A 27555-nucleotide genomic window follows, 5' to 3' on the forward strand; every position below is an offset into this window, starting at 1 on the left:
TATAGTTTTGTATGTTTCAAATGTCAGCCTACTATCACGTCCCAGTAACCTTTGTTTTTTCAGTTACTATATACATATAGTCACAGAAAAAAAAGGTTAATGGGACGTTACAGTTAGGTTCTGAATTTACTTGTGCAAACCCAGGGAAATCCAGCAGTTATAGTTAGTTATTTCATGTAAGTATAACTTGCGCCCTATTACTTGTGCCCAGCCATTGCAAATTTGCAGCAACAGTTTCACTTACCTGTGATATACTTACATTTTCGTTGTAAAGGTACCCATTGTAAAGGCGTATGCGTGATAAAAGCTTGCATGGTAAAGGCATGCGCAGTAATGGATGTGTGGTAAAGGTATTGCATGGTAATGCCCCCATTGTAAAAGCTGTTTCCGCTCTTCTACACTCGTCGTCAACAGTTTGAATAGCTCATCGATCGATTTGCATCTTTTATATTCATGAGCTAATAAATATTCCAGCGATCTTCGTTATTTTATTCAGCAAATCCAATTAAAATGGAATAAGCAGGTTTATATATGAACTATTTAATAAGGTGTTGTGGAGGTGCATCTGGCATATTCAACCACTAAATCATGTCAAAAAGAAATATTAAACCTACGACTTAACCAAAGGGAATATAATGTATAACATTTTTATGAAGGACACTTGTGCAGTGCAATTGCTTGTTCAAATCACCCAACTAATATGAAAAAACTATTATTATTATTTTTTCTTCATTCAGTTAGTTTGCTTTGCTGCTTAATGAAAACTATTCACAAATTGTGCTCGCAAGTTTTACAAAAGGTTCAGTTGAAACACAACAGGATTGCATCATTCATGTAAAGTGACGACTCATATTTCAATTCACATTTATTTTAATATGGCCATCATCTGTAAATGTATTATCATATTTTTTAAGCTGTGTTTGTGAAATGTTTACTGCATATATATCCAAGTAAATTGACAGATGTTAGGCCTTCCAGCCTAGCGCAGACAGCTCAGTACAATGGCGTTTGTCTGGTCTTGAAATCTAATATGCCACTCCGTCCTGGTGCAGTCCCATCAAATGTATAAGCATGTACAAAACACACAATTCTTCCTTTTTTAGAAACAGCAACTCGCCCACGTTTTACATAAGCAGTGTTTGATAGCGTCGTCGCAGGTTCGGCACCAAACTGACAGCATCTTTCAACATATTATTTACGGCAAAATCTGTTTATAAGTAAAGAATAGTTTAATACCTTAAGTAGATAATGCCCGTTGTAGTAAGGATAGTTTCTGGTTCAATCTCACTCGTTGAGTCTTCACATTTTAGGATGTATCTTATAAAATTTAATTAGTGCATTCCGTAGTCCTTTCAAAATAAATATCCACAATTTCTGTCCAGTTACGTTTTTCTCTGTCCATATGTTTTTGGACATCAGGGCCGGCTCTGGAGCGGTGCGACCTGTTCCACCGCACCGGTCGCTGACTGCAGGTGGGGGCGCCCTGTTTGCAAGTATATTATGGTTTTAAAAACACCTGCTGCAGCGTTTCTTGCCCCCAGCAATTTTTAGGCAACAATAAAAATGATGTTAATTGTATTGATTAATGTTGTGCTGGGAGAGAGTTTGGAACAGTCTGTAGTGGAGGTTTTAAGGTAGCACAGAGAGTTAATGCACCTGCTGCAAGGAATGTGTACCATGCAGACCAGGAACTATATTTAATGCGAATAGGCTAATGGGTTACTGCTTTTGTCAGAGAGGTCCTTTTGTTACTTGCAGTCAATAAATAAAAATCCTAATACAGAATTTTAAGCTATTAATTGTCATCAAAGAATTGCATGCATACTGCAAGGTATAGATTAGAGCGTTATGATTTTTTCCCCAGTAATTCATTATCCTAATGTTGCAAAAAGGGTTCATTTGGGTGGAAATCAATTTGTATTATTAAAGAGAACTCCCCAACCATGGTGTTACATTTTAAATTCTAAGTTTGTGCTTTTCCAGACCAAGCACTCTTAAACTGTACAGCCTAACAGTATGAATGATGTATGACTCCTACATCTGTTAGTCCTCTGTCTTATTTAACATTTCTTATACACTGATTTACACACCTATGATTCATTGTCTCTGTGTAATGTGTGGGTGAGATGTAAAGTGCTCTGACACCCTACACTGGTATGAGAGGCACTATAAAACTAATTAAATACATCTGAGAGAGGGTGGTTATAGAGACTTGAGGGGCACTGTTAAAGAGTGGTAGTGAGGAAATCCATGGTGGAGGTGGTCATTGAGGACGCCAACAAACACTGCCACACAGGGCACCACCATTGCTAAGGGTAGTCCTGTTGGAAATCATCTACTTCTGACTTTGCAACACACCCAGTGTTGGAGATGTTGCTTACTTTGAACAAGCCTAACAACATTGTGGTGGCAAGCATGCTGGATGTATGTATATGGAATGAAAACAATGTGTACTTGGGCTTCCCAAATAAAGGCTTGTTCCTGGAGCAACGTTCAGTTCATAAAATCCCTCAAGCTAACCTACAAGTATTTTTGCTCAGTGTTTGACAAACCATATTTTAAGTTCATCAGATCAATGAACAACTTGCTTGAGGACTGAATGCCCAAGGGGCATGCATTTATGCTGATGACTAACCTAGTAAAAGGCAGAAAAAAGTATGCCTCTAGTTAATTTGCTGCTTCAAATTCTACTGCTGTTTGATGCTCTTCATTTCTGAGCAGCAAGTATAAATTATATTTTTGTAGTTAGATGTTGCATGCAAAAAGCTGCAGTTTTTTGCATGGACTCATTGTTTGAGAAAAATAGATTGAAAAAATAACACCACATATGTCATAGAGTGCATTGTAATGGGGCCTTAGTCACCAAAAAGTAGTCAATCTGCATTTATAGAATTACACCTATGATACACCTTGAAATTTAGTTGTGTCTCCCGTGTCACAAAAGTCATCAGAATGTGGCAGTATATGCCTTATAGCACTGTGAGGAAAGACCTCTTTTGACATGGTTAGCCCCCCACTTTTTGCGTGGTAAATTTTGTAGCCTAAACATTGTTAGTGCCCAGGGCCCCTGCTAATCAGGTTCCTTGGGCCAGATCTCTTTCCCCAGACTGTTGGATGCATTGGCGCATTTTGGAAACACCATTAGCTGCCCCTATAAGTCCAGAGTAAATGGTTCTTAGGTACCCAGGGCATGGGGTTCTGAGGTTGAGGCCCCTAATGACAGCAGCACTGATTGTGCCACCCTCTAGGGCCATGAATTCAGATGCACCCAGCACTATCATTGCCGGCTGAGAGTCCTGATGCAATCCCAAAAGAGAAACTCGACATGGCACACTACCCATTGCATGCAGTATAGATAAGGCACCCAATGCAAAAAGAACAGTTGATGGACGGAATTCAAAACAAATCAAACATTCACCCCCAGTCTCAGATCTGGGTTTAATCCATTAGTTTTTTTGCTCACCATGCCATTCCAGTTTGGACCCAGCCACGTACAAATCAGTCTTGACCCTGTTCCCCATGGCATTGTTCAGCACTCCGTTCATCATCCTTTTGTGTTGCTAAAGTTGCCCCGAGTGGGAAGGGTATGCCCAGACGTGGGTCCCTTGCTCACTGTGGCACTGGATTCAAGATAGCCTGGCTGATGAAGGATGAAACCCTGAAACTGGTCCCAGGATGCTTGTTTCCTGTCCAGTGAGGACGTGGCTTGGCAGTTCGGGCTGGACTGTTCCCATGAGGGACAGGGTCAAGACTGATTTGCATATGGCTGGGTCCAAACTGGGGTGGCATGGTGAGCAGAAGAACGATGGATTAAACCCAGATCTGTAACTGGGGGTGAGTGTTTGCATTGTTCAGCACTCCGTCCATCATCCTTTTGTTTTGCTAAAGTTGCCCCGAGTGGGAAGGGTATGCCCAGACGTGGGTCCCTTGCTCACTGTGGCACTGGATTCAAGATAGCCTGGCTGATGAAGGATGAAACCCTGAAACTGGTCCCAGGATGCTTGTTTCCTGTCCAGTGAGGACGTGGTTTGGCAGTTCGGGCTGGACTGTTCCCATGAGGGACAGGGTCAAGACTGATTTGCATATGGCTGGGTCCAAACTGGGGTGGCATGGTGAGCAGAAGAACGATGGATTAAACCCAGATCTGTAACTGGGGGTGAGTGTTTGCATTGTTCAGCACTCCGTCCATCATCCTTTTGTGTTGCTAAAGTTGCCCCAAGTGGGAAGGGTATTCCCAGACATGGGTCCCTTGCTCACTGTGCCACTGGATTCAAGATAGCCTGGCTGATGAATGGTGAAACCCTGAAACTGGTCCTAGGATACTTGTTTCCGGTCTAGTGAGGACCTGGCTTGGCAGTTCGGGCTGGACTGTTCCCATGAGGGACAGGTTCAAGACTGATTTGCATATGGCTGGGTCCAAACTGGGGTGGCATGGTGAGCAGAAGAACGATGGATTAAACCCAGATCTGTAACTAGGGGTGAGTGTTTGCATTGTTCAGCACTCCGTCCATCATCCTTTTGTGTTGCTAAATTTGCCCCGAGTGGGAAGGGTATGCACAGATTTGGGTCCCTTGCTCACTGTGCCACTGGATTCAAGCTAGCCTGGCTGATGAAGGGTGAAACCCTGAAACTGTTCCCAGGATGCTTGTTTCTGGTCCAGTGAAGACCTGGCTTGGCAGTTCGGGCTGGAATGTTCCCATGAGGGACAGGGTCAAGACTGATTTGTGTACGGCTGGGTCCAAACTGGGGTGGTATGGTGAGCAGAAGAACGTTGGATTAAACCCAGATCTGTGACTGAGGGTGAGTGTTTGCATTGTTCAGCACTCCGTCCATCATCCTTTTGTGTTGCTATAGATAAGGCACCCCTCTGGCGGGCCTTCCAGACCTAAGGCAGGGTACACTACACTGTATGTGAGGGCATAGCTGCATGAGCAATATGCCCCCACTGTGTCCTTGCTAAATCTGGTACATAGTGAGTGAAAAGAGCAGCCGTTTTAAGTGCATGCGCTGGACACTGGCTAATACGAGTTTCAAAGCTACATGATGGCCACTCGGAACCCTGGGTTTATTGGTATCAAACAACTCAGAATGATAAATCCAAGCTGGTACCAGCATTGAGGGTATTGCAAAATGTACCCGGGGTTCACCTTAGACGTGTCCCCTGCAAAAGCTAACTGCCCTGGCATGGTTGTTGGCTGGACACAACCAGCCTGCCATGACCAGACAAGAGTCTGAATCCCTGAGGTGAGAGATCCTACTCTCTGGGATTCAGAACAAAGCCCTTCCTGGGTAGAGGTGCTAACACCTCCTCCCTCAGCAATGTGCACTGCCCTGCTAGTGAGCTTCACAGGGCTTACCACCCATGAAACATTACCCCCAGGTCTGCTGCTCGCAGCAGATGGGTGCCCCCCCCCCACTTTTGGTGCAAGCAACAGCAGGAAATCAGACAAAGGACAGGAGGAATGGTCAGTCCTGTCATGCACCACACCTAAAGTGTTGCATGCGAGGTGACCTATCTATTTCATTTTCCTCCATCTTGCATGGAAGGAAAATAGCCAATCAGGTGAAGGGAAGTCACCCCTGCCCACAGGAAGTGGTCACTTAGCAGGGGTAGCCACCCTAAGGTAGATGACCCATTGGTCACTACTAGGTTTCCCCCTAAGATGCCCAACATATACAGTATTTAGAGGGCACCCCATAACAAGGAATCAGATTCCACGTACAAAAGAAAACCAGCAACAAAGAAGACCCAAGGCTCAAGAACTGAAGTCCTGCTGCCCCAAGAAAAGGTGCCAAACCCTTCCTGCTGCAGCCAGGACCCGACAATCACCGCTGAGGTGTTACTTGGACATCAGATGGACTCCAAATCCCCAGAGGACCTCCACTCTTTGAAAATCACCAAAGATCTCCCTCCAGAGTAAAGGCATCACTCTGCAACCCCAAGGAACCAAAGACCCAGTGAAGGCCACTTCACTGACCTGCTGCTGACCAAGGAACTGGACACTGCAGCCAAACCAAACTTCACGCATCAGACCACAAGGATAAGAGCCACCAGTGTGCCAAGTTTAGTGGCACTGTGACCTCCAGTGGCAAGACCATGCAATAGCTCCAGGTACTGCTCACCTCACGTTGGACACCCGTAAGGACAGCCCATTCTGGAATGAAAAAGGACCAGGAGGAAGCCCTCCTAGTCGAGGGACTTCACAACCACCTGGACCTCCCACCAGAGTGCCCCTGCTCACCTGCAAGTGACCCTCAAAGTAACCTACCTCCTGCTTCCAAAGGCACCTTTGTACAGGCTCCACCTGGCTCACTAATTTGCACTGTACTTGGTTGCCCTGTACCCTGCACCGAAGATCCTGCTGCGCCATAAGAGTCACCCATCCCTGGCAACCTTGACACTCTAAGAGGACCCACTGGACTTATCTTTAAGTCTACCTGTGCAGTGCTTTTCCAAGTGGTCCCCTGCAGTGGCCTGGCACCAGATCCATCAACATTCTACAGGTTGTCACCTGAACTTCTCCAGCTGGTTCAGGGTACCCAATGACGACCTCGACCAACCTGCAAAAGGAGACATTGGTAAACACATTGCCTGATTTACAGTGAATTTTCAAAATATTCTTCAATTGATTCCTAATGCACAGAAAGAACTAACTTTATTAAAACTTTAAAAATTAATAACTTAGGAAGTACTTACCCAATTTTGATGATCATGGTCTTAAAAAATTTATAGGAACCTGAAGTATTTTTTAAATTGGTCTCAAGGTATTATTTTGAGGGTATGCCTTGATATGTTGATACTGTGAGTACAACAGATGCTTTGTACTTCTCAAGGATTAGCCTAACTGCTTGACCAAGCTACCATAAGAATTAGAGCATTCGGTAGCCAAGTTTAATACCTCTGTAAACCAGTGTGTGGTTGCCTGTACCCCTTACACAGTGTGCCTAGCTTTGCACACTACATATATGGCCGCGTCTTACAATCCCTAATAGTTTAAATCATAGAAAGTTGCACTGACACGTTTATAAAACTGCCTTTTTATAATGTAGAGTTCGACTTAGGTGGTATTGGAATTTAACTGAATGTTAACAGAATTAAAGTGGTATAAAAATGTTATATAAACTCTAGACTGACAGAATATATTGAATCAGTATTGAATTTCAAGTGATTATTGATTTGAAATACATGTGCAAAATAGAGACAAATTGAGTACTCTGCCATTCCTATTGACATGCATTAACAGACTTTGTGGACATTCAAATTGAATGATATGCATATTATTCATATATTATTAATGTTGAAGTTATACATTTGTAAATTATATGTGTTTCATTAAAACATATTAATTGAATATAATCTTATGATTTTTGTGTTAGCATAAGTAAGCTGAGCATATTTTGTGGTTGTGTTAGAAATGTTGATTTATTTTTTCATAGCATGATGTGTTCTTTCAGATTTTGTTCCCATGAGAAGCTTAGTCTTTTGGTAATAGACCCCATTGGTTAAACATGGGAAAGATGTATTTTTTGGCCTTGCAATCTGAACAGCGTAGAACATAAACTGACATTGTATCAATTGTTTCAAACTTGCATGGATTCACACGGATGGAAGATGTTCTCAGGATGATCCTGGGAATGAATACACAAGTTGCAGTTTAGAGTCATATGATTGATTATTATTGGATGAGTCCTCTCTAATGTAACATGGACTGGTTTCCATGACGAGTCAAATCGTTGTAGGAACTTTAATATTGCATTGTAATTTGGAATTTGGTTAGATTCAGACTTTAACTCATTTGGGCCCAGAACTAGAGAAGATGCCCTAGGTGCCTTTTAAACCTGAACTTTTGCTGGAGAAGAATCTTTGTAAGCTGAACCCCTGGAGAGGTATGTTTCTCTCTACCTTGCCCGTGTCCTTTGAGATGTCCAATTGACACTTAGAATGTGCTCCAAGCCCCTTCAGGTGACTCTTAATTGAGCTCCCGACATGCTAATGCCTTTCCCCTTTATATTCATTTTTGTTCGCCTTAGTTAGAACCTAGTTTTTCCTTTTTCCAAATTCTTTTTGTCCCCTTTTGTCCTTTTTGTTTTTTCTGTGTGTGTTCATCCCCACACATGCTAGTGCCTAATTAAGCCATGGCAGGGTTGTTCCTTCACTTACGAAAACCTACTGAACTATTGTTAGAAATGGGGTCTTTGGTTGACAGTCCGGTTACCCCCTGTTCAAGCAAGGACCCTCACTCTAGTTAGGATAAAAGAGAATCACCCTCAGCTAACCCCTGCTTACCCCCTTGGTAGCTTGGCAGAGCAGTAGGCTTAACCTCAGAGTGCTAGGTGTAAAGTATTTGTACCAACACACACAGTAACTCAATGAAAACACTACAAAATGACACAACACCAGTTTAGAAAAATAGGAAATATTTATCTAGACAAAACAAGACCAAAACGACAAAAATCCAACATACACAAGTCAAGTTATGATTTTTTAAAGGTTTAAAATAAAAAGAGTCTTTAGGTAGTTGTAACACCACACTAGCGCTGCTAGCGTGAAAATGTACCTGGTTTGCGTCAAAAATAACCCCGCACGGGCGGTGTGCGTCGAAAGTAACCCTGCACGGCTGTGTGCGTCGAAAACAACTCGGCACGGCGGTGCGTGTTGAAAAAGCCAGCCACACGACGATCCGAAAGTCCCGCGGCGCAGGGTGCGATCTCTCAGCCTCCGTCAGCGATGCTGCGCGTCGTTTCTCCTGCTCCGGGCGTCGGTTTTTCGGTCGCGATCGGATTCGCGTCGATCTTTTCTCCGCACGGCACTCGGTGCGTGTATTTTTGTCCTTAGGCTGCCAGCCTCTCCTTTCAGGGTCCCAGGAACTGGAAGGGCACCACAGAGCAGAGTAGGGGTCTCTCCAGAGACTCCAGGTGCTGGCAGGAAGAAGTCTTTGCTATCCCTGAGACTTCAACAACAGGAGGCAAGCTCTACATCAAGCCCTTGGAGATTTCTTCTTCAAGATGGAAGGCACACAAAGTCCAGTCTTTGCCCTCTTACTCTGGCAGAAGCAGCACTGCAGGAAAGCTCCACAAAGCACAGTCACAGGCAGGGCAGCACTTTTTCCTCAGCTATCAGCTCTTCTCCAGGCAGAGGTTCCTCTTGGTTCCAGAAGTGTTTCTAAAGTTTGTAAGTTTGGGTGCCCTTCTTATACCCATTTTAGTCTTTGAAGTCACCTTTCTTCAAAGGGGACTCACACCTTCTTGTGAAATCCTGCCTTGCCCAGGCAAGGCCTCAGACACACACCAGGGGGCTGGAGACAGCATTGTCAGAGGCAGGCACAGTCCTTTCAGATGAGAGTGACCACTCCACCCCTCCCTCCTAGCAGAGATGGCTAATCAGGAAATGCAGATCACACCCCAGCTCCCTTTGTGTCACTGTCTGGTGTGAGGTGAAAAACAACCCAACTGTCAAACTGACCCAGACAGGGAATCCACAAACCAGGCAGAGTCACAGAATGGTTTAAGCAAGAAAATGCTCACTTTCTAAAAGTGGCATTTCCAAACGCACAATCTCAAAATCAACTTTACTAAAAGATGTATTTTTAAATTGTGAGTTCAGGGATCCCAAACTCCACATGTCCATCTACTCTCTAGGGGAATCTACACTTTAATCATATTTAAAGGTAGCCCCCATATTATCCTATGAGAGAGAGACAGACCTTGCAACAGTGAAAACGAAATTGGCAGTATTTCACTGTCAGGACATATAAACCACATTACTATATGTCCTACCTTATCCATACACTGCACCCTGCCCTTGGGGCTACCTAGGGCCTACCTTAGGGGTGCCTTACATGTAAGGAAAGGGAAGGTTTAGGCCTGGCAAGTGGGTACACTTGCCAAGTCGAATTTACAGTGTAAAAATACACATACAGACACTGCAGGGGCAGGTCTGAGACATGATTACAGAGCTACTTATGTGGGTGGCACAACCAGTGCTGCAGGCCCACTAGTAGCATTTGATTTACAGGCCCTGGCACCTCTAGTGCACATTACTAGGGACTTACTAGTAATTCAAATATGCCAATCATGGATGAACCACTTACATACAATTTAAACAGGAGCACTTGCACTTTAGCACTGGTTAGCAGTGGTAAAGTGCCCAGAGTAACAAAAAACAGCAAAATCAGAGTCCAGCACACATCAACAACCTGGGGAACAGAGGCAAAAAGTTAAGGGAGACCACGCCAAGGATGAAAAGTCTAACACGTGTCCCCCCCAGCTAAAAGTGGGGAGCAACTACCCAACCTCATGGGAGTTCTCATCACTAAGGCGGAAGAACCTGGACAGACCATCAGCATTGGCGTGCTCTGTACCGGGTCGATGTTCCACCGTAAAGTCCATCCCCTGTAGGGAAATGGACCACCTCAACAGTTTTGGGTTCTCACCCCTCATCTGCATTAACCATCTGAGGGGTCTGTGGTCGGTCTGAACTCGGAAGTGAGTCCCAAACAAGTAGGGTCTTAGCTTCTTCAGTGCCCAGACCACAGCAAACGCTTCACGTTCTATGGCACTCCACCTACGTTCCCTGGGTAGTAACCTCCTGCTAATGAAGGCTACGGGTTGATCTAGGCCCTCTTCATTCAGCTGTGAGAGTACTGCTCCAATACCATGCTCTGAGGCGTCTGTCTGTACAACAAACTCCGTGGAGTAGTCAGGTGCCTTCAGCACAGGTGCTGTGCACATGGCAGCCTTCAGGGCATCAAAAGCGTTCTGGCAAGCCTCTGTCCAGATCACTTTCTTGGGTTGCTTCTTAGAAGTCAACTCAGTTAAGGGGGTAACAATGGTACCATATCCCTTAACGAACCTCCGATAGTATCCTGTGAGACCTAAAAAGGCTCTCACTTCAGTCTGGGTCTTGGGAGGCTCCCAAGCCAGAATCGTGTCAATCTTAGGCTGTAGGGGTGCCACCTGGCCACTCCCCACCTGGTGTCCTAAGTACACAACAGAACCCTGCCCTATTTGGCACTTGCTCGCCTTAATAGTGAGGCCTGCCTTCTGCAGGGCCTCTAACACTCTCCAGAGGTGTTGCAGGTGTTCCTCCCATGTGGAACTAAACACAGCAATGTCATCCAGGTAGGCGGCACTGAACTCATCCAGTCCTGCCAACACCTGGTTGACCAACCTCTGAAAGGTGGCAGGGGCATTCTTCATCCCAAAGGGCATCACATTGAAGTGGAAGTGCCCATCGGGGGTAGAGAATGCTGACCTCTCCTTTGCCCCTTCAGTTAAGGCAATCTGCCAGTACCCAGATGTTAAATCAAACGTACTGAGGTACTTGGCAGCTCCTAACCGATCAATGAGCTCATCAGCTCGGGGGATGGGGTGTGCGTCAGTCTTGCTGACCGCATTGAGACCCCGGTAGTCCACACAGAACCTAAGTTCTGGAGTGGCACCAGGAGCAGCAGCCTTTGGGACCAAGACCACTGGGCTGGCCCAAGGACTGCTGGAGTGCTCAATAACCCTGAGGGCTAACATTTTGGAGACTTCCTCCTTAATGCAAGCCCTCACCCTGTCAGTCACCCTGTAAACCTTATGTTTAACAGGTGTACTGTCCCCAGTGTCCACATCATGTGTGCACAGGTGTGTGACTCCTGGGATCAGGGAAAACAGCGAGGCGAACTGTCCCAGCACGTGGCGACAGTCCCTCTGCTGTTCCTCAGTCAGGGAGGGGGAGAGGATCACTCCCTCCACAGACCCATCTTTCTCTCCTGCAGACAGGAGGTCAGGAAGAGGCTCACTCTCTTCCTCCACCCCGTCATCTGTCGCTAGGAGCATGGATAGCTCAGTTCGCTCAAAGTGTGGTTTGAGGCGGTTGACATGTAGGACCCTCAAGGGGTTCCTGGGGGATTGCAAGTCTACCAGATAGGTGACCTCGCTCTTTCTTTCCACCACCTCAAAAGGCCCAGTCCACTTATCTTGGAGAGCCCTAGGCTCCACTGGTGCCATGACCCACACTTTTTGTCCAGGCTGAAACTCAACCAGAGTGGCATTCTGGTCGTACCACCGTTTCATATCCTCCTGGCTTGCTTCCAGGTTCTCCTGAGCGAGACTCCTGAAGCGGGCAGTCTGGTTTCTTAGTGCCAGCATGTAGCTAAATACATCCTGGGGTGGTTTACTAGGAGCTTTCTCCAAAGCCTCCTTCACCAGACTGAGCGGTCCCCTCACAGGGTGGCCATAGATGAGCTCAAAGGGGCTAAAGCCAAGTCCCTTTTGAGGCACCTCCCTGTAAGCGAACAGAAGGCATGGCAAGAGGACGTCCCACTTACGCCTCAAGGGCTCTGACAGGCCCTGAATCATGCCTTTCAAGGTGCGGTTGAATCTCTCAACCAGACCATTACTTTGGGGGTGGTAAGGGGTGGTGAACTTGTAGGTTACCCCACACACCTTCCACAGAGACTTCATATAAGTGGATATGAAGTTTGTACCCCTATCAGATACTACCTCCTTGGGGAACCCCATGCGGGTAAAAACCCCCATCAAGGCACGTCCCACCACGGGGGCGGTGACCGTCCTTAGAGGAATAGCTTCTGGGTACCGTGTGGCATGGTCCACCAAGACCAGGATGAACCTGTTGCCCATGGCTGTCTTGGGATCCAGAGGCCCCACAATGTCAATTCCTACCCTTTCAAAGGGAGTACTGACTACCGGTAAAGGTTGGAGGGGAGCTTTGCATTTCCCCCCACTCTTGCCACTTGCCTGACAAGTCTGACAAGATCTACAATAAGCAGCTGACTGCTTGTTCATCAAGGGCCAGTAAAAGTGGGAGACAAGCCTCTTATAGGTCTTGTCCTGCCCTAGATGTCCTGCCAAAGGCACATCATGAGCCAAACCCAGTAGGAAGGTCCTGAAGCCCTGGGGTACCACCAGCATACGAGCTGACCCCGGCTCAGGAACCTTAGGCTCACTATACAGGAGGCCATCCTCCCAATAAATCAGGTGAGTACCTGGCGCCCCGCCAGCCGCCTGGGCTGCAGCCTGCTGCCGCAGTCCCTCAAGAGTAGGGCACTCCTTCTGCGCTGTGCAGAATACTTCCCTGGTGGGTCCCCCTTCCTGCTGCCACTGCGACAGCTCAGGGACCTCCCCCAGTTCAGCCACCTGTTCCCCTGTAGGTTCCGGGGCATCACCCTCAGGCTCTGCCTCCTCCCGGACCGTGGGAACTTCTGGGGCGGGTTTCCCGCGCCTCCTGCCTTTCCTCTTCTTGGCGGTCCCCTGGGCCACTGTTTCAGGCTCCAGGGGCTCTTGACTACCCTGATTGGCTGCCATAGACCGGGTGGATACGCATACCCACCCAGGCAGACCCAACATCTCCAAGTGAGACCTGTGTTCCACCTCCTTCCAAGGGGAATCTTCCAGGTCGTTGCCTAGCAAACAATCAACAGGCATGGTTGGACTCACAGCTACTTTCCAGGAACCTGAGACCCCCCCCCATTCAAAGGGAACCTGCGCCACTCTGCAGAGGCGCTCAGAATTGTCTACTGCAACTACTTGGTGAAGTACCCGGGGATCAATCTGCTCTTCAGACACCAGGTGACTCCTCACTGTAGTCACACTGGCTCCTGTGTCTCTTAGAGCCTCCACCCTCTGTCCATTGATGGTCACCCATTGCCTGTACTTCTTAGTGTTATCAGGCACTAGGTTTCTCTGGACCATCTCACTGTCCCCTAGTGAGACAAGGGTCATTTCTGCTGGTTCCCACCCACCTGAAACCAACTCCTCCCCAAGCGCTACACTGGCCAAACCCTGGGACGGTGCACCAGTGGGTGCCGGTGTACTTTTGGGGCATTTGGGGTCCCCCCTCACATGACCCACCTGGTCACATGAATAGCACTTACGTAGGGGACCACCTGCCATTGGCTTCCCTTTGGAGAACCATGGCTTCTTTTCACTGGGGGGTTGGGAATCCTTACCCTGGGAATCAGTTTGGGGCCCTTTAGAGAACTCATCCTGTTTGCCCTTACCCCCCCCTTTCTTCTGAGAGGGACCCTGCCCACCCTTGGCGTGGTCTCCCCCATACCTCTTTTGGACCCTGGTGCTCTCCCAGCGGTCCGCTTCCTGTGCAAGCTTCCTGGGGTCAGTCAGCTTGCTGTCAATGAGGTGCTGGCGCAGCTCTGGAAAACATAAACTGTACAAGTGCTCCCAAGCAATTAAATTGTAAAGCCCCTCATACGTGTTTACCTTACTGCCCTTCACCCAACCATCCAGTGACCTGCAACAAGAATCAACACATTCCAACCATGTTTGGGATTCCTTTCTCTTGTAGGATCTAAACTTCTCCTTGTACTGCTCAGGGGTGAGACCATACCTGGTAAGTAAGGCCTCCTTCATGGCAGGGTAGGTGAGACTCTGAGCATCCCCTAAGGCCGTCAGTGTGTCCCTCCCCTCTGCCTCAAAATGCTTCCACAGGGCTGCCCCCCAATGAGCTTCAGGGACCAGGTTCATGTGGAGAGCTGACTCATAACCCTTGAACCACAAGTAGATATCATCCTCCCTCTTATAATCCCTCACAAGGTCTTTTGGGATGTGTACCCTTCTCTCAGGCTGCACTGTAGAATTGCTGCCACCATCCCTACTGGACTGACTCCTCTGATCAATCTCTTTTAAACTGAGCTCATGAGCCATGTTTATCTTCCTTTCCTCAAGGGCCAGCTTTCTCTGTTCCACCTCTAGACTGAGCTTTTTCAGCTCCAACTGGTACTCCCTCTCTGCCTGTCTGTCCTGTAACTCTCCAGGTGTCAGACTCTTGGAGGACACACTGCTACCTGCCCTGGAGATTCTCCCCTGAGACATAGCAGGCCCACCCACTACATCAGTGTGAGTGACTTGCAACTCCTCTTCCCCCTCTGGCTCCTCATCTGTGTGCCCCTCAGCTGCTTTGGCTGTCACCCAGGCCCTCAGCGCCTTTTGCAGCTCATCCTTCTTGGATGAGCTCTTAATGGGACAGCCAACATTACTACAAAACTGCTTCAACTGAGCCACTTTGTAGCTCTCCAATTTCTCCAAGTCAAAAGCAGCTTCAGCTAGGGCATCTCCAGACTGAGACATGATGAGAGGTTAAAAAAATATGCACAGTTCCAAAAACAGAAAAGTAAGTTCTCAAATGAAGTTCCAGAAAAGTCAATCACGGGATCAGCGAAAAAAAGAAACTGAATGCAGAGAAAAACAGTCCAAGTAGAAAAAACAAAAATCACAAGACTAGTAGTATGTGGTCACGTAGTGGTCTGAGATCAAAACAGTAGTGTACACTTAATTACTGTATGTCAAGTACAAATACAAGTCCAAATCCCGACCGCTGGTCACCAATGTTAGAAATGGGGTCTTTGGTTGACAGTCCGGTTACCCCCTGTTCAAGCAAGGACCCTCACTCTAGTTAGGATAAAAGAGAATCACCCTCAGCTAACCCCTGCTTACCCCCTTGGTAGCTTGGCAGAGCAGTAGGCTTAACCTCAGAGTGCTAGGTGTAAAGTATTTGTACCAACACACACAGTAACTCAATGAAAACACTACAAAATGACACAACACCAGTTTAGAAAAATAGGAAATATTTATCTAGACAAAACAAGACCAAAACGACAAAAATCCAACATACACAAGTCAAGTTATGATTTTTTAAAGGTTTAAAATAAAAAGAGTCTTTAGGTAGTTGTAACACCACACTAGCGCTGCTAGCGTGAAAATGTACCTGGTTTGCGTCAAAAATAACCCCGCACGGGCGGTGTGCGTCGAAAGTAACCCTGCACGGCTGTGTGCGTCGAAAACAACTCGGCACGGCGGTGCGTGTTGAAAAAGCCAGCCACACGACGATCCGAAAGTCCCGCGGCGCAGGGTGCGATCTCTCAGCCTCCGTCAGCGATGCTGCGCGTCGTTTCTCCTGCTCCGGGCGTCGGTTTTTCGGTCGCGATCGGATTCGCGTCGATCTTTTCTCCGCACGGCACTCGGTGCGTGTATTTTTGTCCTTAGGCTGCCAGCCTCTCCTTTCAGGGTCCCAGGAACTGGAAGGGCACCACAGAGCAGAGTAGGGGTCTCTCCAGAGACTCCAGGTGCTGGCAGGAAGAAGTCTTTGCTATCCCTGAGACTTCAACAACAGGAGGCAAGCTCTACATCAAGCCCTTGGAGATTTCTTCTTCAAGATGGAAGGCACACAAAGTCCAGTCTTTGCCCTCTTACTCTGGCAGAAGCAGCACTGCAGGAAAGCTCCACAAAGCACAGTCACAGGCAGGGCAGCACTTTTTCCTCAGCTATCAGCTCTTCTCCAGGCAGAGGTTCCTCTTGGTTCCAGAAGTGTTTCTAAAGTTTGTAAGTTTGGGTGCCCTTCTTATACCCATTTTAGTCTTTGAAGTCACCTTTCTTCAAAGGGGACTCACACCTTCTTGTGAAATCCTGCCTTGCCCAGGCAAGGCCTCAGACACACACCAGGGGGCTGGAGACAGCATTGTCAGAGGCAGGCACAGTCCTTTCAGATGAGAGTGACCACTCCACCCCTCCCTCCTAGCAGAGATGGCTAATCAGGAAATGCAGATCACACCCCAGCTCCCTTTGTGTCACTGTCTGGTGTGAGGTGAAAAACAACCCAACTGTCAAACTGACCCAGACAGGGAATCCACAAACCAGCCAGAGTCACAGAATGGTTTAAGCAAGAAAATGCTCACTTTCTAAAAGTGGCATTTCCAAACGCACAATCTCAAAATCAACTTTACTAAAAGATGTATTTTTAAATTGTGAGTTCAGGGATCCCAAACTCCACATGTCCATCTACTCTCTAGGGGAATCTACACTTTAATCATATTTAAAGGTAGCCCCCATATTATCCTATGAGAGAGAGACAGACCTTGCAACAGTGAAAACGAAATTGGCAGTATTTCACTGTCAGGACATATAAACCACATTACTATATGTCCTACCTTATCCATACACTGCACCCTGCCCTTGGGGCTACCTAGGGCCTACCTTAGGGGTGCCTTACATGTAAGGAAAGGGAAGGTTTAGGCCTGGCAAGTGGGTACACTTGCCAAGTCGAATTTACAGTGTAAAAATACACATACAGACACTGCAGGGGCAGGTCTGAGACATGATTACAGAGCTACTTATGTGGGTGGCACAACCAGTGCTGCAGGCCCACTAGTAACATTTGATTTACAGGCCCTGGCACCTCTAGTGCACATTACTAGGGACTTACTAGTAATTCAAATATGCCAATCATGGATGAACCACTTACATACAATTTAAACAGGAGCACTTGCACTTTAGCACTGGTTAGCAGTGGTAAAGTGCCCAGAGTAACAAAAAACAGCAAAATCAGAGTCCAGCACACATCAACAACCTGGGGAACAGAGGCAAAAAGTTAAGGGAGACCACGCCAAGGATGAAAAGTCTAACAACTATCTTTTTAATTTGATTGATATATGCCCTAAAACTGAGCAACACTTATTACCTTTGCTTCAATTGATTTTGTTAGTGTTTTGTATTTTGGCAATTGAATGCTTAGTTTTGTTAATGTTAGTTTGATTAAACTTCTTTCATTGCCTTGGGAAACCCCTGGTGATAATGTATATTTATAACTTCTATTGACAATAACCTATATGATGTTAATTCTGAGTTTATAATAACTATCCTAACCTTATTTCTGGTTGGAGTTTTTCTTGTATGGCCAAATGGGGCATACTGACTAAAGTTATTGCGTGGTAATTGAATTTTGTTCAATGATTTTACCACAATCTATTGCTGGGTCAAAAGCTCAGTTGAACCCCGTGAGCATTGATTCCTGCGAAGGATGAAAATGCTTCAGCACCTCTATACCGGTGCAGATTTACTACTTTTTTGCATTCACCAAGGATCCGGTCATGCTTTAAATGACCCAGACGCCAGAACATCAGGTTGTTTAAAGCAAGCTTCTTTATAAATATTCTTTATGGTGACATTAATAAAGAAGACTCTGGTGTGCTGGTGTCTGGCTCCTTTATGGCGTGACCGGATCCTTGGTGTATTTTATGGGTAGCTGACCCGTGTGCCAGCACCACCCCCGATCTGGAGCACCACAGCAAACACCGTTTTTTGAAATTACTTTTTGATATTCACGAATATTCTCAGATGTATTCATGGGAAGCAGCTTCAGGTGACTGTTTCCAGCTCTAATTCTGGGAGTATCACGCAGCTTTTTCTAAAGGGTGATATTACTGCTGTGCTAGCTTTCCATAGCAGAGAATTCTGGACAGGGAGAATAAATCCTCGTAAGAGAATTCACTCCTTTCTCTGCAGGGAAAGCATTTTTTCACCTTGGAGGAAGCCTTTTCCTTGCACCCCATGCAAGGCTGGGGATGATCCTTACACCTTCTCATCTTAGAAGGGAGTTAATCCAGCCTTGGGATGGAGTAAATCTCTTAACATTTCCAGAGAGGAAAGTGGTCAGAGAGAAGTCTGAGAGTGCCCAAAAATGTACTTGTTTGTAGAGTTTCTCAGACTTCTTAAACAACACATGTGTGAAATGTCCATTTTCCACCCATTGAGTGGGATGTAGTACTGGAAATTTCTTTGCACTCCTGGAGAACACATTCATAGTAGTAAAAATGGATTTACACCCACCAGAAATCCCTTTATGAATTCCTTGCAGTAGCAAAAATGTAAATGCCATTGGAACGTAAGTTTTTGATAAATTTTCACCTTTGTTGTATGTGAGACCTTGCCGTGAAAAGGCAAAATTTATAGAAATAACAGGCCTATAGTGAACAGGGACTATTATTTATGAAAGGAAGGCGACATACAACAATGCCCCTGTAACACATATTATTCATCTACTGTTTGCAATGTAGTCTATGCTGTTACTCTAGACATTGATTGGGATGTAATTATTTATTTGTATTGAGGTGCAGCTATATTCAGAATGTGCATGCAGATTGAGAACATAACCGCATCATATTTGCGTCTTGCACCCTGCAAATCCTTATTTGGGGAGCTAAAATGAGTCAAATGTGACTTAGCAGAACTTATTTTTTTCAATATAAATCGTATGTGGTTAGAGACCAAAATTTGAGTTCTGTGTTGAGTTGTCGAAATTTGTGAGGGTTTCATGAAAGAAGGATAAACAGTTTTTTTCATCTGACATGACGTTATTCAGGGTTCATTTTCATTACATGGTATTCTGTTACATTGGAATTGGGCAAGGTTTTAGCTTATTCCTAAATCCACTTACAAAGCTGAATCTTCTCTGTGTGCTTTGAAAAAATACTGCGAACTTTTGATGACATTTCTCATTAAGGCGCTTTCAGGACATCATCTTTTATTTATGCTGAATCACGTTTTCATTTTTATATAACGTAATTCATATTGGATTGGCTTTTGGTATTTGGAAGAAGAATGATAGTGGATAGTATAATTGCAAAAGGTATTAAAGAGGTGGAACAGTTAGATTGAAGTTTATGCAATGAAATTTGTTATTGCAGCTAAGGCTTTGGCGACTCAAAGTTCCAAAGGGTGAGGCCTGGAATAGAAATGCAAGCTGTCTTTCAGAAACAAATTGAATTTTTTTAATCCTCCTGGTGCTGGATAGGGAATCCATAGTTTTTGGTTGAGACTATAGATGCTCCTTTTCTATCAGGAAAAACAGGGCTCCAGGACGTTACTATTAGTGTATGCAACACTGGGTTGTGAATTGAATATGGACTTTCTCAAGAATTCAAGAGTTATGGTCTTTCCTGGGGTTTTACCTGCTTTAGCACCCATTTTATCTCATTCCAATAATTTCTGAAAATCCTGTTTGGCTGATAACAGAAGTTATTGTATCAGGATTCTGATTTGTGAGGTAACTTCGCACATTTGGATTTCCCAGGGCCATATTTGTCCAGGCAAAACCAAATGGATTTTACTTGAGGAAATGTGCGTGAAAACACGGATTTCTGTGGTAATTCCCAATTCAATTGGGAAAATAATGTAATGGCGCAGTAATCATGCTCTAGAAATAACATCACCAACTGGTACTGGAGTTTTCAGGAGCAGTAATACTGCATCAGGAGTTCCGCAGTTGCCATAATGAGTGCCTTTATAGGTGAGTCATGAACTTAAGGGGGGATTTAATGTTTAATGAGTTACAATAACCTAGGTGACGGTTTACAGTACTAGAAATTCTCGGTGTTTTCAGGTGAAGGATTTCTTAGGTTTCTTGCTTATTGATTTGTGATCCAGCATCAGCAGTTCAATTTAAGACCTTTTTTAATTCAAATATCTTTTAGTCACTTGTACTGTAGTTGGAATGTGTCCCTTTTGTTCTTTTATAGTACAGCTGGGAATCATGTAGGAGTATGCAGTGTTTCCAAATTATATGATAAAGGGTGATGTAAGGTTGGACAGGATCTGATATAAAGGATAAAGTTTGAATGGTATTGACCAACTGATGAGTAAAAGTGAGAAGAAACATGTTATTGTTTGTTCATTTGTTAGATCACTGATTTGAGATGGCCTGTTATGCTAGAGAAAGGTCCAGGTACGGAACTATGATGACATAACCCTTCATCTGTAGAACGAATTGAGTCACCTTGGAGATATAATAATGCCCTGTTATAAATACCAATAGTATAAAGTACTGTAGAGCTGTTCTGTCTCAATTGTTTTGTCAGAATAAAAACATTTGTGATTGGATAGTATTTTGCCACCGAGGCAACCCATGTTGACATTAGGTAAGTAGTTGATGATTCTGACTTGACCTTACATGAGTAGCCATTTTCCCTGCCAAATCTTTAAATCTTGTGGTGATCTCATGAGGAGCTGTTGTAATGGTTCAGTTGAATGTATTGATGGAGTCAAATTGGGGAGGTAAGGAATCTTTGGAATGCTTGAGAAATCATCAGTTTCTTCTGAAATGGACTATTCAGGTGTTGCCGTTATGGTGGATGGAAAGTAAGTAGCAAGATATTGTGGATTAGTAGCAGATTTGTGATACAAATATGCACGTTTGATTAGCCTTTACTTTGGAATAGGAGAATGCATGCTATGGTTTCACAAGGGTCTTTCTAGAGGGCAATCTCATAGTTAAAACAAGTTGCGATGAGGGGCAGTTTAAGGAAAACCCATGCCTGAGCTAGTTTTGCTTCTGTTTGAACATTTGATTGCTGTAGTTTCTTTGTGATTTGTTTTCTTAGCAGTGCCATTTCAGTATTGCCACATTGAAATATATAATTTGCTAGGTTATTTTCAAAAGAGTGGCAGTTGCTGCCGAACAAGCATAAGGAACTCTTCACATGAGCTAAGCGTAATGCTTTATTGACATTGGGGTGATGTTTTGTATTTTCTTTTGGATTTGCACGCTATGAACACAGGTCCCTATTTATTTGGTATTGAGGTGTCTAAAAAGATTCTTAAAGGCAGTAACCTATTTGGACTAGCTCCTGAAGGGTTGATTGATAAATATGGCAAGTTTGGTTGGTCTAGTGAGTTCTTGTTTCGGTTATATTAACTTGATTATGTTAATTTCCAAATACATTGCCTTTTTAATCCTTGATGGAATCTGCCCAGTGGTTTAAAGTTCTTGAGAGAGTTTTTTAATACCTTAGAATGCTTCTGAGTTTATTCAGCCTACAAGTACTATCAGTGCGGTTGTTGTAGACTGGGAGCGGTTGTATGAAAGAATGGGGCTTAAGGAGGCAGACGATTTAAGGGACGGAATGTGGGTTTCATTACCAGCTTTATTATCCCCTGATTAGATTTCTTAGGTGACTTTAGAGTCCAGTATTCAAACACTTCATAAGAAGCACAATATGATGTAAATCATTACTATTTTGCTCTTATTCTCTTTGCAGCATGCTGTTCACCATTCACATTTGACGAATGGAAAGACCGTGCAAGCTGGCATAAGCAATATTAAACAAAGCACCATTTCAGGGGTCAAGAGACTGAGACCAAACTGGCTTGATGCTCCTGATGATGGTTTCTTCATTGCCACAGAGGAGACGAGGTATGATGACATATGCAGGGCCTTATTCGCTAAAGAAACTCCCCATTTATATGAGGAAAAGAGGAATCTTTAGTGATTAATGCAGCAGGGGAACATCATTTCTGTGAGAGTTGAGTTAGGGATATGCTATGCATTCAGTGTGGCCAAGTAAGGTTTTTTTCCATAAATTCGCAATTATTTTATGTTGGCTTTATTAGTCCGAATTAGCTTCAATTAAGTAAAATGCTTTTCATTCCGAAATATTACATTAAATGATTTTTACCAAGTAAACCTGTTTTTATCTCCAGTAGGTCACACAATAAAATAAAAAGAAATCTCACTCACACATTAGGGTGGTTAGATTGGTCATCAAAACATATTAAGAAAAAATAGTATGTCCTACCTGCGAACGATTAGCCGCACATTAAGGTCCTAATTGTTATGAGCTTGACCGTAGACATCTTCTATTTTGGAAGAGGCTATATGATTTCTAGCACGTCCTTCTTCCTTAACACAATCCTTACGTCATGAAGATTGAGTCCATATTCAAGATACCAGAGAAACATCTGGCCTATGCATGGATCTCAGAGAAACACTCAAACATACATTTAATATTGAAAGTAAGTGGTCTGCAGGGTTTTCTGGTTCTCAGATACGGACTTGCCCTCATGAGGTTATAAGAATACCAATAATGTAATTAACAATAATTGTAACAATAATTACTGGTTAGTATACAAGGCGTATATATCCCTGTGCCCACTTGGTGTATATGCCCTCTACTTAATTCACAGCTTTGCATTAATACACATACACAGCACTGATCTGTGGCATAGTGGCTTCCACTTTTAAACATAGCGGGTCCATTCTCACAAAATCATTTTCTATGATCAGTTGTGTCTTAGTCCTGTGATAGACGTGAATTACTCCTGAATATCCATTACTGATCTAAAGAACATTTCTGTGATCTAGTGTGTCTTACTCTAGATTTAATTGTGATTTATAGATTAATTTCCAGGTGTAGGACATGCTGCTGATTCATATAGCGTTTTCCCCTCAGATGACATTCCTTACACATGGAAACTGTCAAGATGCTCTCTCTTTGCAAACCATAGCCAGTAGGAGCATTGGGAGCTACCAAACGTCATTGAACCCACAACTAGGTCTGGGTCAGATTTAAAGTACACTAGCATACTTTGTGTAATTTTGGTAATTTTACATTATGGTTATTTAGCAAAAGTACAAATTACACGTCTTCATATAATCAAGTAATGCCATTCATGGTAAAAATTTACCGCAAACGCACTTGATTAACAGAACACACACAGCTGTTGTTCACAGTTCTTTTGCTTCCATTATCACAACAAAAATTGTTGCAAGGATACATTTTGGACAAAAATATAGTGTGAAATGACACATGCGTGTCAGGTAATTATGCATTATTAATACACTTTTGCTGAAATTTCCCATAATTACATGAATTTGACACACCCCTACCTGCATCCACCCTTACACAAATACTGTGTAGGGTTCTTCTTTTAAAATTATTTTTATTGCGTTTCTCAGCCTGTATAATAGACAAACATTTGAACACATATTGCCATATATATTGTTACAGTTCTCAGTTGTCATACAATGTCACATACGCAAATACACATATGCATACAAATTTCATTATGCCCGAGTGCATTCAAGCATCTCCACCCACTAAGGCTTTTCTGGAAGTGATAAGAGGTAGGCATTTGACCACGAGGAAGTTCTTCAACATAAGCTTCCAGCTGATCTCTGCAATATACCATGTAATGGAGCCACTGCTTAGTCTTCGGAACTGACTTCTTCCCCCACTACATGGCCACCCTCCTTTTTGCCAAGAGTTAGGCCACCACCACCAATTTGTGATTGGCTGGTTGAAAAGGTTTTACAAGGCTGAGGTGGCACATCTGACGGGTTAATGCCAGTGGCTCCGATACTCTATCAGTGAGCATGTCAGTTACTTGTTTCCAGTATTGTTGGATCCGAGCACATGCCCAGGCTAGGTGAATGAAGTCCACTTCTGGAGCCCTCCATCTTGCACACCCTGCACCAGCCAAGAGCAAATATCAGAACAATCTGACAGGTGATGGTACATTTGTTGCAAGTATTTGAAGTGGATTATGCATTGATTACAGTTTGATGTTAGCATACCCGTCAGTGCACAGCAGACGCTCCAATCCGCCATTCTCATTGGAGGTTTAAGTACAGTGTTCCACTCATCTAGGAGTGTGTTGTGGGCTACCTTTCTGTCTCTCTGCGATGTGTTGTATAGTTTAGTGACAATGTTCTCATAGGTATTACTAGTGAGTAGGTCTGGAGCAACCCTAGTGCTGGAGGTTCAGCTGGAAATTGTGGCTATAGTGCTGGCAGGGCAGCCGGAAGGCGGTAGTATGTGAAGGTCAGAAGTAGAGTCTTGCATCAAGTTTGTACTACATCTGCTAAAGTTATGAAGTTACCTCCAGGGAACACATCCCTTTTGTTTTCAACTTCGTCTCCTCGAATACAACTATCACCCCAGGTTCATATGCGACTGAACTGAGATGCATGGGTGATATAGTAATGGAAATGCTGGTACATATAATGGGTCTTTGACGCTCGCCTGCTTAGCGCCCTTCACTTTCCAATTGTGCAGTTTATGATGTTGACCACCACGTGTCACACCTGCACAAGATTGTGGCAGTATGGCCTTAAGGAGAACGGGGTGCGCATCGCCACGTTCTATCGCCAGATGTGGCCAGATATGGCCAGAGGGTGGTACTAGTAGTGGGCAAATTGTGCCTGTGCAGGTAATACAAATGTAATTCCGGGGTGTTAAATCCCCCCTGATCATATGGAAATGTGACTGTGACCCAGTTAATTCTGGGCAGTTTGCCTGCCCAGGTTAGGGTTATCATGTGGGATTTAAGCATTTTAAAGAAGACCTGTGTTCAGAGTTACTGGTATATGTATAAGCAGGTAAAGAAACCTGCCGAGCACCACAATTTTGATGATCGCCACTCAGTCTGCTAGTGACAAGGGTACGGAAGACCCTGCTTCACCTAGTTCTCTAGTTTCGACATCACCCTACCATAGTTATATTTGATAACCAGTTCAGGGCCCCTGTGTATCCAGACACCTAACTATTTAATAGGGCCTGTGTTCCATGCCAAAGGAAAGTCCAGTGAGTGCCGCAGGGTGTCTGGAGTCAGAGGGAAAATACTAAACTTTGACAAATTGATACTTAATCTGGAATATTATTCATAGCATATTTAGAGATGAACGATGCCAGGTGTTTCGGAGAGAGCATTGACATATAGCACCAGATCATCTGCAGTGGTCACTGATGAAAGAATAGTGCCAAGGAAGCATGTCATTGCTGGATTACGCACACCAGGGGTTCCAGAGCCAGCGCAAATAGGATCAGTGATAAGGGGCACCCTTTAATCATGCTGGACTTCTGATGTGTTGCCATCTAATTGCTCCCTCGCAGTTGGGCTGGTGTATAGCAAAGTATCGATCTCAGGAAGGGTTGGAGGATTCCCATGCGGAGTAGGATTGCAAAAATGTAGGACCACTCAATTGAGTCAAAGGCTTTAGTGGCATCCATAAGGACCGCCCTGCCCGCATGAAAAGTGCTAGTTGATGCAATAGTGCAATTAGAGTATGCATGTTTTGCGCAGTAGAGCGGGTGGGAATACATCCTGACTAGATTGGTGAGCAGCAGTAGCCAGTTTTTTAGCCAGGATTTTGGCATCAGTGTTTTTTTAAGACACTGGTCTATAATTTTTACATTGCTCAGGAGATTTATCTGGTTTCAGTAGCACCACAATGAGTGCTTCCCTGAGAGAGGACGGTAGTGACTGTTTAGTGTACGATGTGTGGAGGCGTTGGGCCAGTATTGTGGCAAATTCTTTGTTAAATGTGCCAGGTATCCCATCCATACCTGGGGCTTTACCATTTGGAAGTGTGCATATTGCTTCCTTGATTTCTTCTATGGTGATTGGATGTGTTAGAGCTATGCGTGGGAGAACCATGCTAGTGCTATATCATCTGAGTATTCCGCTGTCTCCGCATCCAACACTGAGTCTCGGGCGCTAAAGAGGTGGGTGTAGAAGTCTGTGAATGCAGACATGATGGCAGGCATATCATAGCAAGGACACCAGTCGAATCAGTGATGCTATGTGTCCACTGGCTCATGATGCGTTCAGCTTAGTGACCAGTCTACCACTTTTGTCTACCCCCTCTCCATATGACCTCGTGATGTGTTGGCACGATCAATGTCATACCTTCTTTGCCGCCGTGTTAGTGTATGCAGTGATCAGGTCTCTAATATCAGCCAGCCTATTTGGCTGGGGTTGGACTCATAGTCCTGCTGTAGGACTCGCAGAGTGTTTGCTATCTTCTGAAACTGTGCACAAATATCTCTCAGGATACAGCTTGCATTCCTATGCATACGCTACGGATGGTAGCTTCAATTGCCTCCCATAAGGTGCCTGTTTTTGTCACAATGCCTTTGTTTTTCTCAAAGTATTAAAGGATAGTAGCATGTAGGCCTTCCCTGAACACCGGGTCCAGCAGAACTGTGAGTTGTAACCTTCACTAAAACTGTGTGGGGGTGGGGGTTGCGACTGAAACTATCAGTTGTACTGCTGCATAGTCTCAGAGCATTTAAGGCATATGTTGTATATCTACCACCCAAGTGCTCATCTTGCGGCTCGCTGGCCAGTGGTCTAATCGCAACCACAAGCCATGTACTGAAGAGGTGAAGGTGCCCTCTTTCCTCCCTGGATTGTTATGTACCATAAGTCAATGAGGCCAGGATCTACCATGCCCCCACGGAGTGCCTGGGGCGAGTGTTTGCCCTGCAAGCCTGCCATGGTAGACCGGTCAATTCCCGGGTCTTGATATATTTTGAGGTCCTCACCCCAAAAAATGGCCAATAACTGGTATTGTTTGTAGTCGTCGGCTGAGTTGAATATAGAATTCAGGATTGTCGACATTGGGCCCATAAGAGTTAATTATGGTCACTAGGGTGCCACAAAATTGCATTGCAGTAGTATGTAGCGGCCCTGATCGTCAGTTTCTGAGTGTGTATCACTGAATGGTATTCCCTTCTTAATCAGGACAAGTACTCCCCTGGAGTATGAGGAGTAGGATGAGGCTATCCTGAAGCCCAGCCATTGAGCATCAACAGTGCTCTCTGTGTAGTGTGTGTGATATGTCTCCTGTAATAGTGCAAATTGCACATGATGGCTGTTTAAATAGGTGAGTACCTGGTGGGTTGTCTTAGGGTTGTTGTGTCCTCTAAAATTCCATGTTATAAAGGTTATGTGACCTGGCGTGTAGGGGTCATATCAGCATTTTTTAATCCTGTGGTGTGATATGTATGTGCATTATCTTTACATGGCTGTGACCAAGGTTAGAGAAGTCAGTAGCACAGTAGTGGCAATTCAAACTGTAAACAAAATTCCCACCCACTTCAGCTTCACAATCACGCTAAAGACTCTAAATCACGCTAAAGACAGTCCTGAAACATAAAAAGAGAAAGAAAGGCGTACGCCAACAAAGTAATACAGTGTCCA

The 27555-nt window shown here is 44.7% G+C and overlaps 1 protein-coding gene across 2 annotated transcripts in view; it reads left to right on the forward strand.

Moving 5' to 3' along the window:
- The window catches only part of MTA3 (metastasis associated 1 family member 3), a 964160-nt gene that overhangs the window by 840932 nt on the left and 95673 nt on the right, over positions 1-27555 (forward strand). The window contains exon 18 of one of the 2 annotated variants that reach the window (XM_069233984.1): positions 21831-21985. The exons of the other annotated variant lie outside the window; for it this stretch is intronic. Coding sequence (XP_069090085.1) covers positions 21831-21985 — 155 coding nt within the window. The remainder of the gene's footprint in view (positions 1-21830; positions 21986-27555) is intronic. 2 annotated transcript variants of the gene reach the window in all.

The sequence above is a fragment of the Pleurodeles waltl genome, chromosome 5, assembly GCF_031143425.1.
Source record: "Pleurodeles waltl isolate 20211129_DDA chromosome 5, aPleWal1.hap1.20221129, whole genome shotgun sequence".
Lineage (NCBI taxonomy): Eukaryota > Metazoa > Chordata > Amphibia > Caudata > Salamandridae > Pleurodeles > Pleurodeles waltl.